Source organism: Geospiza fortis, unplaced genomic scaffold, assembly GCF_000277835.1.
Source record: "Geospiza fortis unplaced genomic scaffold, GeoFor_1.0 scaffold424, whole genome shotgun sequence".
NCBI lineage: Eukaryota > Metazoa > Chordata > Aves > Passeriformes > Thraupidae > Geospiza > Geospiza fortis.
The window spans coordinates 719,406-733,519 of record NW_005054354.1 but is presented as its reverse complement, the minus strand read 5'-3'; the positions used below and the strand labels follow the sequence as shown (position 1 = coordinate 733,519).

General features: G+C 40.9%; 1 protein-coding gene across 1 annotated transcript in view; it reads left to right on the top strand.

The window, feature by feature from the left end:
- Positions 1–10,216, top strand: part of TRMU (tRNA 5-methylaminomethyl-2-thiouridylate methyltransferase) — a 10,471-nt gene extending 255 nt beyond the window's left edge. Inside the window, exons 2-11 of the mRNA XM_031059031.1 lie at positions 318–483; positions 2,574–2,680; positions 3,242–3,364; positions 4,506–4,678; positions 5,620–5,673; positions 6,184–6,250; positions 7,017–7,117; positions 8,146–8,290; positions 8,527–8,609; positions 9,770–10,216. Coding sequence (XP_030914891.1) covers positions 341–483; positions 2,574–2,680; positions 3,242–3,364; positions 4,506–4,678; positions 5,620–5,673; positions 6,184–6,250; positions 7,017–7,117; positions 8,146–8,290; positions 8,527–8,609; positions 9,770–9,916 — 1,143 coding nt within the window. The 5' untranslated portion in view covers positions 318–340 and the 3' untranslated portion in view covers positions 9,917–10,216. The remainder of the gene's footprint in view (positions 1–317; positions 484–2,573; positions 2,681–3,241; positions 3,365–4,505; positions 4,679–5,619; positions 5,674–6,183; positions 6,251–7,016; positions 7,118–8,145; positions 8,291–8,526; positions 8,610–9,769) is intronic.
- Positions 10,217–14,114: the final 3,898 nt, after the last annotated feature.

Below are 14,114 nucleotides of genomic sequence, written 5' to 3'. Positions count from 1 at the left end.
CGCCCCTCGGGCCGGTGGAGCGGCCCCAGGCCGGGCGGGGCAGCGGGGGGAGCCGGGCACCGCGGGGGCGGCAGAGCGGCCCTGAAGAGCGGGCGGGAGATGTGATTTACCGTGGCGTTAGGTTGCTATAAGAGTTTGGATTAGCTATTACGGACAGCAAAAACCAGCTATGCAGTAACTGTACTGTAAAACGTAGCACAGGGCTGCTCACGTCTTTGGTAAGATGCAGTTACTAGAACCATTCTTGAGAAACACTGACTTTGTGTCCAGGCTGTAAGAACTTCACTTTCTAAGTCATTCTTGCCTTCATTTCATAGGCTACCAGGTGACAGGTGTGTTTATGAAGAACTGGGACCCTCTGGATGAGCAGGGAGCTTGCTCCGTTGACAGAGATTGTGAAGATGCTTACCGGGTGTGCCAGAAGCTTGATATCCCCTTTCACCAGGTTTCCTACGTGAAGGAATACTGGAATGAAGTATTCAGGTAGAAACACATTTACAATAGCTGCTCTTTCAATATGTTGTGGTATATAATATACTGATATATATGTGGTGTTGTGTTACAATGGGAAGGAAGAATGGACAGATAATGAGCAATGGCAATTCATTGCAGTTTTATCGGTGCTAAGAGAAAGCCACGAAGCCTGTTAATTATTGAGGAATTATTTTTTTCTCTTGTTTGTATTTAAGGCCAGAATTTATATTTTGCTTTTAATATGTTTTTTTTTTTTAGTTAGTAAGAGATTTCTGCTTGTGTGAGTGTTTAGCAATTGCTTTGTTGCAGCTTTTCTTCAGCTACTGATGTACTGGCCCAACCTTACTGCAACTAGAAAAAAATATTTAACGGGGTAGTGTTATTGTCTGTGTGTGTGACTTACACAGTGCATTTTACATAATGTGTGCTGAATCCAGTTTAGCACAAAATGATTGTGACCTAGGCTTGCTTCTTTAAACTTAGAACAAATCTGAAACTGTTCTCTAAAGAGGGTGCTCAGATTTTCTGTGAATTTGTTGCGCTTTAGGCAAAGTTCTACATAGGAAAAGCTGAGAGATTTTTATGGAAGGTAGGACAAAAAGGGGCACGTTGGTATAACATTATAACTTATCTGTAGGCACTGGACAAAAGTACATAAAAATTGTACCCTGATCTTCATCACCCCCTTTAAGTAGTGCTGTTATTACCTTACATGAAGCTGAGGAATAACCTGGTCATGCTACTTGTACTGCATGTTGAAATGACGTCAAGCTGAGCACCAAATTTTTGGACAGTCAGTGAAGAAAACAGCAAAACAGCTCTTTTCTGGCAAAGTTCATTCCATTTTCCCCCTTTTGGTGTGAGAGGATAACTAAGTGCTACAAAACTTCTTGGATTTATTTGTACAGTGTTTCCTAACATTCTGTTACAAGTTTGTTTCAGAATCCTTTTTTCTTTACTGTCATCACTGATCTTAAATTTACTCCTCCTCTGGATCTCTCTTTAAAGAGTTATCCACCTCCTCTTTTATCACGAGGACTGTTCCAGGTCTTGTCTTTTCCATGGTTTATGCAAAGCCTGTTTCAGTTCATCCTGTCAGAGAGAGATCCAGTAGACATTGCCTTCATTGCCCTCTCTCTGGCTCTGTGCTTTACTAGAGGCTTTGTGGTGACTGCTTTGTAGAGCTCCTGGGGTACCATAAGAGTCAGGTGTGAGGCAGCTCTGGGTAGACCCAGGTGATTTAATTATTAGTATGAGTTGTTGAATTCAGAACTTTTAAAAAGGAGTTAGAGAAAATAAGAGATATGTTGCTTTATTTTCTATTTTTTAATGTAGTGTCACATGGTAAAGAAGAATGAATTGATTCTGTTGAAGATGGAGAAAAGTAGAACCAAATAATAGGGTTGCTGTTGTTCTTTTAAATCCAGTCTGTGCCCTCAGGTCTTTAGTGCAGTGGCTACTGACAGCAACCTGGCAAACAAAATGATGCAGTGATAAGGCCTTTTGATATCTCAGGGTAGCAGTGTATTCTGGTTTAATTTCATTAGTTATTATTTCAGCAATTTCGAAGTAATTATGCAGCAGTGTAGAACTACAACATAACTTTGAGAAACTTGGAATTTCTAGAAGGGGGAAAAAAAGGACAGAAAAATGTCTCTAAAATTTAACCCCATGAGTAACTGCTTGTGATGATATTGCAGCTGAAGTTACTGTCTGTTCCGCTGAGACTCTCCTGGTGTGTACCACCAAAGTGTCCCACTGAAAAAATTAATAGGGTTGTTTAATTCTGTAGGTAAGTATTCCTTGAGAGATGAGTAGGATGTGCACAGAGGACAGCCACATCTGTCCAGAGATAAAGCAGGGTTACAAGATTGTAAGTGATAATTTGACCCTGTCCTCAGTGCACTTTGTAGAAAATCTTCCAAACGTTGTTTTTTTTGCACAGCAAAATCAAATGGACATTTTATTTCTGGCATGAAATGTTTATGGTGACTGAGTCTTCTCTGGGACTGGCACTCAGCTTCTCATATTTGAACACTGTCCAGTTTCTGAGAGTATGATGTATGTTAATGATTCTGATTTGAGTCTTTATTTTACAGTGACCTCTTAAAAGAGTATGAATTGGGAAGGACACCTAATCCCGATATTTTGTGTAACAAGCACATCAAATTCAACTACTTTCTGCATTATGCTATGGATAACCTTGGTAAGGCATTTTCAAGTGTGTCAGTACAGAGTGTGTGCCATGGAAATGCTTAAAGGAAACAAACTCTTTAAAAGGTGGGGAAATGCATGACTTCATGTGCATGCCTAACTCTCATCTCTGTAGTGGTGTGTCAGTCATTGCAAAGTATTTGGTTTTGCGGTTGCTTTTACATAAAGAATCATAGAATGGTTCAGGTTGGGAGGGATCTTCAAAGGTCATCTAGCCCAGCTCCCCTGCCCTGGGCAGGGACATCTTCCACTAGATTAGGTTGCTCATATGTAGGAACAGATTTATTTCAGAGACATGCATTGACCTGACCATTAAGTTCTACATTCTTAGGTGGTCCTTAAAATACAAAAGCACAAGTGCTGGCATGCTGGTGAATAGTTTGCATTATTTAAATAGCACAGGAGTATGATTATTGTCAGTATTAGACTTCTCTTTAGGTTTTCTTCTTTCATTACTTTCTGCTTTTTTTATTGTGTGTTTGCAGTTGTGTTTTGAACTGTGATTTCCAAGTTTGTACCTTTATGTTACGTTTGATTTTTCTTTCCTTAATAGGAGCAGATGCAATTGCTACTGGGCATTATGCCAGGACCTCACTGGAGGATGAGGAAGTGTTTCAACAGAAACATACTAAAAGACCACAGAAGCTTTTCAGAAACCGTTTTGAAGTTAGAAATAGTAAGTTGTGTCTTCATTTCATGTTTTGTCCTACATATGAAAGAGAAATTTAAACTATATTTGGTCTCACAGAATCAGGGATGTTAGTGACCTTACACGCAATGGTTACCAATTAAACCCCAGCCTTTGTAGATGATTGTTTGTGCTAAACAAGGGTTTATATTACTGAAAATGACCCTGACTTGTCAAGTATTACATTTTCTTGTTTTGAGAGTCAGATGAATGTCTGATATATGGTGATAAGCATGCTATACCCAAAGAGAAAACCTTGTAAACTAAAGGTATGCAAAGCTGCCCCAGTGATGATTTTACATTAGGGATTCCCTACTTTCATTTGTCCACCCCTGGGCTTAAAGGGCTTTATTTCTTTCTTTGTTTTAATCTTACTTCTGGAAAGTTGAAATGGCCCCAGCTGGACCTATGGTCTGTATATGTGCCAGACTGTGGTTTCAGATGTTGTGTGCTGTGATGGGCTTCCTTGCCCTGTGACTGAGATTTTGTATCATCAGTTGTAACTGAGCTATTGGCCTCTAGTTTGTGTTCGAGTCAAGAAACACTTAAGTAGTGTTTGTACAACAGCAGAGCTATTCATTTTAAAGAGAGGGGGCAGAACATGATTGAAAAACTGTACCAGTTCTATTTCATCTGGGTAATCAGGAGATTTCATCTATTGTAAAGAAAAAGGTCAAACTCTCATCTCTGAGCATGGGTAATAACTCCACTGATTGCTCAAATCATTGATTTCTGGTAGGGTGATTTCAGAGCAAAACAGTGTTTTTCTGAAGAACAGTACACTCCATGGTATTTGAATCTTCATTCTCTATTTCACAGGAAATGTGAAAGTTGTTTTTGTTTTTTGCATTGTCGATGTCCTTGCCAGGGATACATGCAGTATTGAAATAGATGAGGCAGTGTAAGTCTTTGTAGGATTCTGCATAATACAAAACCAGAATCTTCTAGATCTTTTTAGTGATACAGAAATATCCAACTATTTTTGTTGGATTTTGAAAAACATGTAAAATACTGTCTCTAACATGTATTTGAAAATAATAAATCAGAAATGTTGTCGAACAAAATACTAAATAAATTTGAACTATTAATAGTAGTTATGTTGAGATGCTTTATGTGTTTCACTTTGCAGCTGTGAAACTCCTTCAAGGGGCTGACCTCTTTAAGGACCAGACCTTCTTTCTAAGTCAGATTTCACAGGATGCTTTGAGAAAAACCATCTTCCCTTTAGGGGATTTAACAAAAACTTTTGTAAAGAAGATAGCAGCAGAACATGACCTTCATCATGTGCTAAAGAAAAAAGAGGCATGGTAACACTTAACACTTTTATTTGTATTTCTCTCTAAAACCAACTTTCTTGAACTTTTTGAACTTTAACCTGGGACAACACATCCATTTCTGATGAAAAAGAATAATGTAATAGGTTGGGAAGCATTTTTCATAGCTGGCTACTTCCTTAAAAGTACTTTTAGGAGCTTGTGGTTAGTTGTGTATTTTAGCTTGCAGGTATTTTGTCTGCTGTTGTATCTCAGAAGAATTAAGATGAAGGTGAATGTGTGGGATGCTATGAGCCTAAAGGAAAACATCCTCTATCACAGCAAGGGAGAAGCTTTTTTTATTCTCCATAGCTTTTAAGAGCTTCTTCACTTAAAATTATTTCCCAATATGTCTTTAGAGATTGGATCATACTGTTTGTCTACATTTACTCTTTGAAAAAAAAGTTATGTTTCTCTGACAGATGAGACTTCATGAGTTGATCTTAAAAGCTGTAGTGCAGGCAGTAGTTATGTTGCTGATGCTGCCTTGATTGCTTTTCGTGTTTATTATTCAGCCTCAGTAAATGAGTGTTTGAAGAATGTCAGCAGTAACTGGAAGGAAGAGAAAAGCCTATTTGGTTCTGAAAGTGTTTTTTTTTCAAGAGATGGACCATTATTGTATCATTTTGTTACTTTTGTACTTTAATATGAAAGAGACATCTGTTTTTAATATACATCCAACCTAGTCACCAAGGTTAATGTAGTTATTGAACAGATGTTCTATTTCCTATTGTCCCTCTTACTTCTTACAGCTCTCACTGATTCTGTATAGAATTATTTTACCTGTGTTGCAGAAGATGTTGTGGATTTGTTTATGAAATGCCTAGGATAGTTTGGGATACATGGGAGGGGAAAAATCTTGGACAGATAGACATTATTTCAAATATTTTTCTCTGCTTTTGTGTATTCAACTCCATGTTTCTTTTTCAGAGTATGGGGGTCTGTTTCATTGGGGAAAGAAACTTTGAAAATTTCCTTCTTGAGGTAAGCACCACTAAATCTCTGACAATCTTTGTTTTGTTCAGGTGTTCAGTTTTTAAAAGACTGTCTATAGAAAAATCTCAAGCAGCTTGTGGCCCACTGTAAGTAGCAATGTCCCACCTCCAAGCCTAGTTAGAAGCTGGCACCCACAGCCTGTAGGAAGTATCTTGCCCCTCTACCAGCTGTCACTCATTTTCTGGAGCAAAAGAAGTGAACATCCTGTGCCTGCCAGGCTCTGACAAATGGTTGGAATGTGAGAGGGACACAGTGCTGGATCCTGCTGCTCCTGACATATGTGAGGATAGGGGAAGTGAAGCCTAGAAGCTGCTCATAGGGGCTGCCCTTCCTGATCTTCATTGAGAGCAGCATCAAGAGGAATCAGTAAGCTGCTTGGGCAGAGTTTGCTTCTTAAAGAGTTGTTTTTCAGCTTTGAGAGAATGTAGTGACAGAATCTGAAATATGCTATGAGGTTTTCTTGGACTGTCTTGTGACTTACCTCTTCCTCTTTGTTAGTATTTGGAACCTCAACCCGGTAACTTTGTTTCCATTGAAGATAAGAAGGTGATGGGAAGACACAAAGGTAATTGGCTAACCCACCTTAATAACTTACTTTTAGATAAATGGAACAATACTGCTTCTAGTTGGAAGGATAAGTTTTGGGAAACTCCAAAGGAGTGTACAGGTTTTACCTAGTTTGGTAAACCATGGAAAATTTGCTGTATACAATAGAGGTTTGAACTACAACTGATTCTTTGTTATTTGTTCCATGTTGCAAGAAAGCAAATAATTATTAGGGTTACTCTGTTGATACTATCTACTTGTTAGTTTAATACCAAGAGACCATTTTTCACTTAATTCCTTCAAAATGACTGTGCCTCAGTTCCATATTCTTTAATACCTAAACTTTGCAGAAGAAAATGCACCTCGGTGATGCACCTCGGAGCACCTCATCATGGACACATTAACTTTTCCTTTTCTCCTGTGTGTTCTTCCTCTGCTGTCCTTAGTTCAAGCTGCCAGAACTGAGTTCCTCTCCCAAGTAATTTTTGATAACAGGATGCTATATGGGTACATAAAAGTGAGGGGAGACTGGTGAGACTAAATGGTAGATAACCCACAAATTGAAACTGAAATAAATAAAGTTGTAATCTTTAGTTTGCATTTCAGGTACAGATGAAATTTCAAGTAAATGTTAGTTTAGTTTGTGGCTGGCCCTCTTCTCTAAGACAGCTTGGTTTGTTGTTCTTTGTTTAGTGGTAAAGTTTTGAGTAAATTATTTTAATGTGTTCTTCTGAGAGTAAAAGATGAAAAGTTGCTAGCAGCATTCCACTTTCATATTTCTTTAGGTTGGTTCCTCTTCACAATAGGCCAGAGGGCTCGGCTGGCAGGCCTCAAGGATGCTTGGTTTGTTGTAGATAAAGATGTCAGCACTGGAGATGTCTTTGTGGTGAGTTAATTAACACTGGGTTTGCAAATGACTAATGCATGCATTTTGTGACTGCTGCTGTATGGAACATGGCCTAACTTGGGCAGAATTCTTGGCTTTCCTCTTGGGGGAGACAAGAACCAACTAGCATAGCATCAGCAGATGTGAAACATCTTTTCCAAACAGGCTTTTCATGAGCACCAAATTGTGTTAGATTTTGGCATAGAGCTTTTCAAAGCAAAGGGCAAATGCTGAAAAGAATCAGCCAATCTCTGAACTCTCATTTTCTACTCTAAAGCATGAGGGTTTTATCTTAGTTATTATGATATGGTTTATAAAATGTGTGTTACCTTGGTTTATCATATATCACTGCTTTGTTTTTCTAGTCAAAGAATGAGGAGTCAGTGACACAGTTTTACAATTTTGAAAACTGAGGCAGAACATATATGATAAATAATAAATAATTGGTATGTTAATGGCTAATCATATGAGGTGATGCAGAGCTCTGCAGCTTGCTAGCATTGATAATGTTGCTTCCTGTTCATGCAGTTGTTATGCTTCCTGGATTCTGATGTGATTATAATGAGGTGTGCTGCTACTTGTTGATGTTCTAGTGCAGGGGACCATAATCAAATGAGAATTGAGAACAGACAGGAGAACTAAGAAAAATTTGTATGTCCTGCAGCAAGTTTGTCAAAGGCAATGCCTTTTCTGGGGAGGTGTTAATTTGGGAAGTTGGGGAAGAGGGAGGTAGCATCTTGTTGAGATAGGATAAAGAAGTTCAGATTTCTGAACTCAGTCTGAAGAAGGCAGAAATGCAGTTGGAGGGAAAAGCATACAAGAAGAGAGACTAACTCTGAGGAGTAGGAGACTGACAAATCATTCAGGCTTGCTCTAGCCCAATTTAAGTGCTAATAAGTATGTTTGCTTTCTTGCTCATATTGCCTTCACTTTGCTATGGCTTGATGCTTCTTCTGCATTTTGTGCTTCACTTTACAAGTTACATGCTCTTTGGCAAAGCCATCAGGCATAAATAAATGTATTTTAAGGCCCCATCACGAGATCACCCTGCCCTGTACAGAGACCTGCTGCGGACAAACCGGGTGCACTGGATCGCAGAGGAGCCGCCCGCAGAGCTGGTCAGGGAGAAGATGATGGAATGTCATTTCAGATTTCGGCACCAGATGGCACTGGGTAGTCAAACCTTGTTTTCCTTTTGTCTTACTCAGTTTGTGAAACTCTGTTAGCATGCTCATGTAGTTCTGCAGTAATAGTGGATTGGCTTTGGCTTGGCCTTCCTGTTTCTGCAGTGTCTTACAAAACAATTCTGTACAGTAGTATCTTTACTTAGATCTGTTTACCCTTGGTTTTCCTTCTTTAATGTAAACATAATAGTTAATTGTCAGATGTTTGATCATTTTCTGCTCTAGTGCCTTGTGTCCTGACTCTAAACCAAGATGGGAGTGTGTGGGTAACCCTAGTGAAGCCAGCAAAAGCTATCACACCTGGACAGGTGAGTTATTAGAAGTACTTTTCCTTCCACTTTTGTGCCTTACCTTATCTGGCTAACAAATCAGAGTGGCTTTTTATTAGCTGGAGCAAAGTAATTAATTTATTTGCATATGAGAGTGGTTTGCTCTATTTTGACTGTTTATCAACTATTTTAAGGGAGATTGTTTCTAGTTTCAAATGATCTGTTGCTATCTGTATAGTCTAAGACACTTGCTTAGAAATTTTAAAAATAATAGAAGCATCTCTGGTAATCAGTTGTATATGCAGAAATAGAAGCTGTTGTTGTTTGCAAGAAATAGATTTTGAAAGGCATTAATTTGGTAATTGCCTGCTTAATATGGGTTTAGTGTTCAAACCTTGTAGTGAGACTCTGTCTGGTGAACTCCATTGTCCCAGCCAGAGCTGAGAGGAGGTTCTGTGCCTAAAAGGGATGCCTTTAACATTGATAACATTGATATAGAGATACTCCATCACATTCCAGCACACTGGCTCTCAAGCATTCCCTGCATCCCTTCTCCCAGCATACATTCCACCCAACATCCCCAGTACCAGGGGATGCATCAGGAGGGAAATTATCTGAGAAGAATCCAGGCAGAGCTTGTGGGAGGCATGAGAATCCCCTGAGTGTCAGGAGCCGCTGAGCCTGTAGCCAGGCTCTTACTGCCAGGGAGTGAGACAGGGCAGGAGGTCTGGGCTGCCCTCTCCTGCAGGAACCTGCTGAGCACATCAGGGAGCTCCAGTTGCTTCCTTGGTCTGCTGCCATAGTCCTTAGCCCCCTTCATGTTTTGACAAGTGCCACCATAGGCTGGGCACAGTTTTCTGGGGAAAAAAAAGTGAAGATGCAGGTGATGTTACATATGTCATCCCCTTTGGAAAAGAAACTTTCCAGCACAATCCACTCTGCCTCAGTGACTGAAGAGTTTTGAGATAGCCTTGTAGAAGTTCGTGATGAAATTTCCACCAACGTTGTAAATTTACACTCATGTGAGCCTACAAATTCTCTGTAATTTGGGGGGTTTTGTTTGTTTCAGGGTTTTTTTTTTAAGATTTAGACAGAACAGATAAAAATTGCTCGCTGTCCAGCAGGTCTTGCGCAGCCTGAAGTTGCTCACTGTGGGTTTTGCAGCTGCTAAAAAGACTCTCCCTGTGTTTGTCTCCTAGTTTGCTGTGTTCTACAAGGGAGATGAGTGCCTGGGCAGTGGGAAGATCCTGAGGATGGGCCCATCAGTGTATACCTTGCAACAGGGCAAAAACCGAGAGGAGAGCCCCAAGAAGGAAGAGGTTGACAAAATAGAACCAGCAACATAACACCTGGGATTGTTTATTGAAGGACTTTGGAGAATTTGCTGCCTGAGAACAATAAAAATTATAATAAATGTGGTTCATAAGGCCAGTTAACCAGAGAGTCCCAGCTCTTGACTGTTAGCACTGAAGGAGTTTAAAACTAAAGCCAGTTTGGTGCAATTTTGCTGGACTGTATGGTGCTGTTTGTATTAATATGTATCAAGGGATGTCCTAAGGTGTTCTGTAATAGCAGTAACACATACAGGAATTTTAATACAAAAATCATGGCTGAATAATAAATCTATCTCTCATGTGTAAGTGAAATGCCTTTTTTCCCCTTACTTAAAGGTACCTGTCCTTAGTAAAGTACTTATGTTATTTTACACTAGGTGTATGTTTGTGCTTTGAACTCTGCAAGAGGAATGAATGATGTTTAAATTCAGCATTTGGAATGAACTCCAGGCAACAGATGCTTATTTTTCATTTTGCATAGTTTTACAAAAAATGCTTTGGATTCTTCAGCTGTATTAGGTAGTCACTTCAGATGTTTACATAAAACAGAGTTACAAATCTTAGGGGCTTAACAGTCTTGAATGCTAAATGTTTTCACACAACTGACTAATTTTCTGTTAACTGCTGAGGTCTGAGGCTGTTTGGTTTGTCTCCTGGAGAAGAGAAAGCATTGTTGTGCTTGAGAAATTCACAGGGATTTCCTTATTGTAGATTAAGCTTAATATAGACCTGATAATGATTGTATCTTGCCATGTCTCAAAACTGAGTGCTCTTAGGAGGAGCTGAATACTTCATCTAAATTAGATAAGTTTATAAAGACTGGGTGCATATTGAGGACACCCCAAGCTTATAGTAAAACTTCATTGCAGCAAGTTAGCAAGAATGAATTCCTGTCTTTCAGCATGGTAGTAGAAGGTAACTGTTCCTGAGGTACAGTTGTGCAGGAGCAGGATTTCTGGTGGTGTAGAATTTTGAGCTTTTAACTGGCAGTGAGATCCCAGGTTTGCTGAGAGCTGCTGAGCCAGTGCCTCACAGCAGGGAAGGTTAACTTTGTCCTGCTTGTAGCACAGCTGGCACTGGATGCAATGAATGTCTACAGAACCTGCAGAACAGAGGCTATTATATTCTCTGCTCCCTTCTTTTTGTTTAAGCATCCTTAACACTGGACACAGCAGTAATCCAGGATGGCTAATGCAGAAAATTCAGAAGCTAACATGCTGCTCTTCGGTGGAAACCTCTCCAGTAATGGTCTCTGTTCACTCTATAGGCTCGGGGGACTTTGGATTTTATCATCAGAAGTGAACCTCGTGGTTCTGCTGAAGAATTGTCATGTGAGGTAGAGATGAATATGAACAATGTTTGGTTAGTACATTGTCTGAGAAGGGTGAGGGCTGCAGCTCAGCCTCTGGCCAAGGTGGCAAGCAAAGCCCTTGGACATGATGAGGTGATTGCTGCTCTTCTCTAGCTCACCACACTGCTGTGAGCTGGGAGTCAGTGGGCATTTGTGAAATTCAGATTGCACATAGCTTCTTGCATGGGGTGCTTCACAGGAGGCTGCACGTGTGCAGCAACACCACACTTGCATGTTTAAAGCATCCTTTCCAAACAGCTTGGAACCAGGGAGGTAAAGGAGTGAGCTGGGAGCAGAGGCTGGTGCTGGGGTCAGGCATCCGTGTGCCCTGCAAGGGACCATCACTGACACCATTGCTCATGCAGCCTTTGCCAAGGCTGGAATTTGGCCAAGATTATGCTTGAATGAGGTAGAAGCACTCTGGTAGGTCAATTTTCTTTTTTATATCTATTGCAGAAGATTAGCATCAATGTGCTTTTTAAAATTCATTGGCTTTTCACTTTTATTTTGGTCATTTCTTCTGCTGCTTTGGGCAACAAATTGCAAACAGGTGATTTCACTTTCAAGATGTCATTAAGCTTTTCAGGTCTTGAAATATTTGGTTTCAAGGACTCACATGCATAACAATTTAGTAAAGGACTTTCCTTAAAAAGTAGAAAATGTGATAGCACACATTATGTGCTATCACAAATGTGATTAGGATCATGTAACTGAAAAACCACGACTCTTGTCAGCTAATTTCAATTTCTGAATTGAAATCTCTGTTGAGCCCTGTGAGTATATTTGAAGCCTGTGTTTCTGAGTGTATAATGGCTGAAAAATTGCACTCCAAGTGCAGTTTTATTCCAGAAGTGCTTGTGTAAAACCCGTCTTAATTGCACTCCTGGTTTTGCTCCATCTTGGCAGTGTTCCTGCCCCAGCTGGTGCTGGAGGACAGGAGTGTCCCCATGAAAGGAGAGCAGGGCTGTCCTGTGATTCTCTCTTCACCTGGGTAGGATCTTTGGAGCACTGAGATGTTGCACAGGTGTGGTGAAGGATTTCATTTGCACTGTGGCAGTGCAGTATTTACAGTCCTGCAGTAAATGCATTGGCTCTTGCTGTTTGCATTGACTTTTGGGAATGAGAGAGGCTGTCATCCTCTCATTTCAAAACTGAATGTTCACTCTAACTACTTTCCCTCTTTAGCTGCAAACCACAGGGAGCAAATAAAGCTTTATCCTTTTTACAGTAGGTCTATATTTTTAGCATACTTAAAAGCAAAAAAACCCCCAAATTTTTGGATGCAGCATTTAAATTTGTACTTTTATATATGTGAGTATTGAATCCAGCCCCTATGGACATGGCTGAGCTCTCCCTGGAAGCTGGGAGATGAGTGTGTGCAGGTTCCTGTGCAGACTCTGCCCCAAAGGCAATGAGGTGGGACTGGAGTGAAGGTTCCCAGCACAGCCTCTGCTGCTGGGGATTTCAGAATCAGGCTGTTTCAGAGTAAAGGATACAATTTCCCCTTCCACCTTTATTCCCAAACCAGAATTTTCTAACCTCTCTTTGTCCAAAAGAGCCCTTTCGGCCTGGAGGCTTCAGCACAGGGAGGGCTGGAGGGTCTCTGCTGTCCCAGCTTTGCTGGGACTGTGCTGGGTTCTGCAGCCAGGGACGGCACAATGAGCTGCAGGGGGATCTCAGGGCCATCAAACACTCTCAGATTTAATTTTAAAACCAGTTTCTCTGCATTTGTATGTATTTTCATGCTTTAAAGCACTGAACAAAATGAAATTATCTATAAGCGATAATCACACCGATGTGGCACGCAGGTGATGTGCCATTTCCAGCTTCAGCGCCAGGAGGCACCAGGGCATCATGGTTGGGTCTCCCAGCCGTGGGCAGCATTGCTGGGAGATGGGGACAATTAACACATCTGTAACTGTGAGTTTTTCCCTTTTGTTTTAGATTTGTGCTGAGCCAATCCATTGGAAGAATTGCCCCTCAGTGGGTTTGCTTTATCCATGGGCAGGGATAACGCTGCCCAGGCCTGGCAGCTCAGCCATGGGCTGGCTGAGAAGCAGCACCTTTAAGAGCCAAACTCTCACTGGGGCTGGGCAGAGACCACGGGACAGGTCGGGCCGGTGACAGCCTGGCAGCAGGGAAAGCAGCCACCTTTCCCTCAGAGTGCAGGTCCTGCCTGCCCTCTTGCCCCTGGGCCAGGCTGTGCAGGGCATTTGTTTCCTGGTCACTCTCAAATTTCATCTCATCTGGTTCCTGAATGGGTGGAGGTAAAAGGGAGTTTGGTTTTTGTTGGTTTTTTTTTGTTTTTGTTTTTGTTTTTCTCTCTTGAGAACTGGTACCAGATTCTTACACTTCTTTGAATAAGTGAGGGTTCTGATGAGCGCTGACTTTTGGGGTTTTTCTTTTCTAAAATATCTTGCTTTTACTACAGGCATAGCACCAGCTACAGAAAGTTGAGAATACAGAAACTGAATGGACCCCTCATTCTAGGCAGGTTTGCAGCATACAGAGTAATTTCTTCAATGCAAAAGAGCTTCCAACTCATTCTGCAAGCTTAAGGTCCTAGAAAAAATGACACACATGGACAGATACCCCTTAAACAGAGCCTACCTGGAGAAATTAAGTTTTTTTGGGTGGCTGCCCCACTCTGATAATTCAGTGGCACTTTTCCCATTCAGTAGCACCATCTTTTAGGAGGCTCAGGAAAATACCAGTCTTGTGATTACAGCATATCAGTCCCTGTGGTGAAAAGCAACAGAAGACCTACTTCCAGTGAGGAGATTCATCAAGAAAAAAGTGACCTGACTACTGTCCTGGGTTTCTCCAGAATGTTGTGGGGACTCATGACAGAAATTCCTC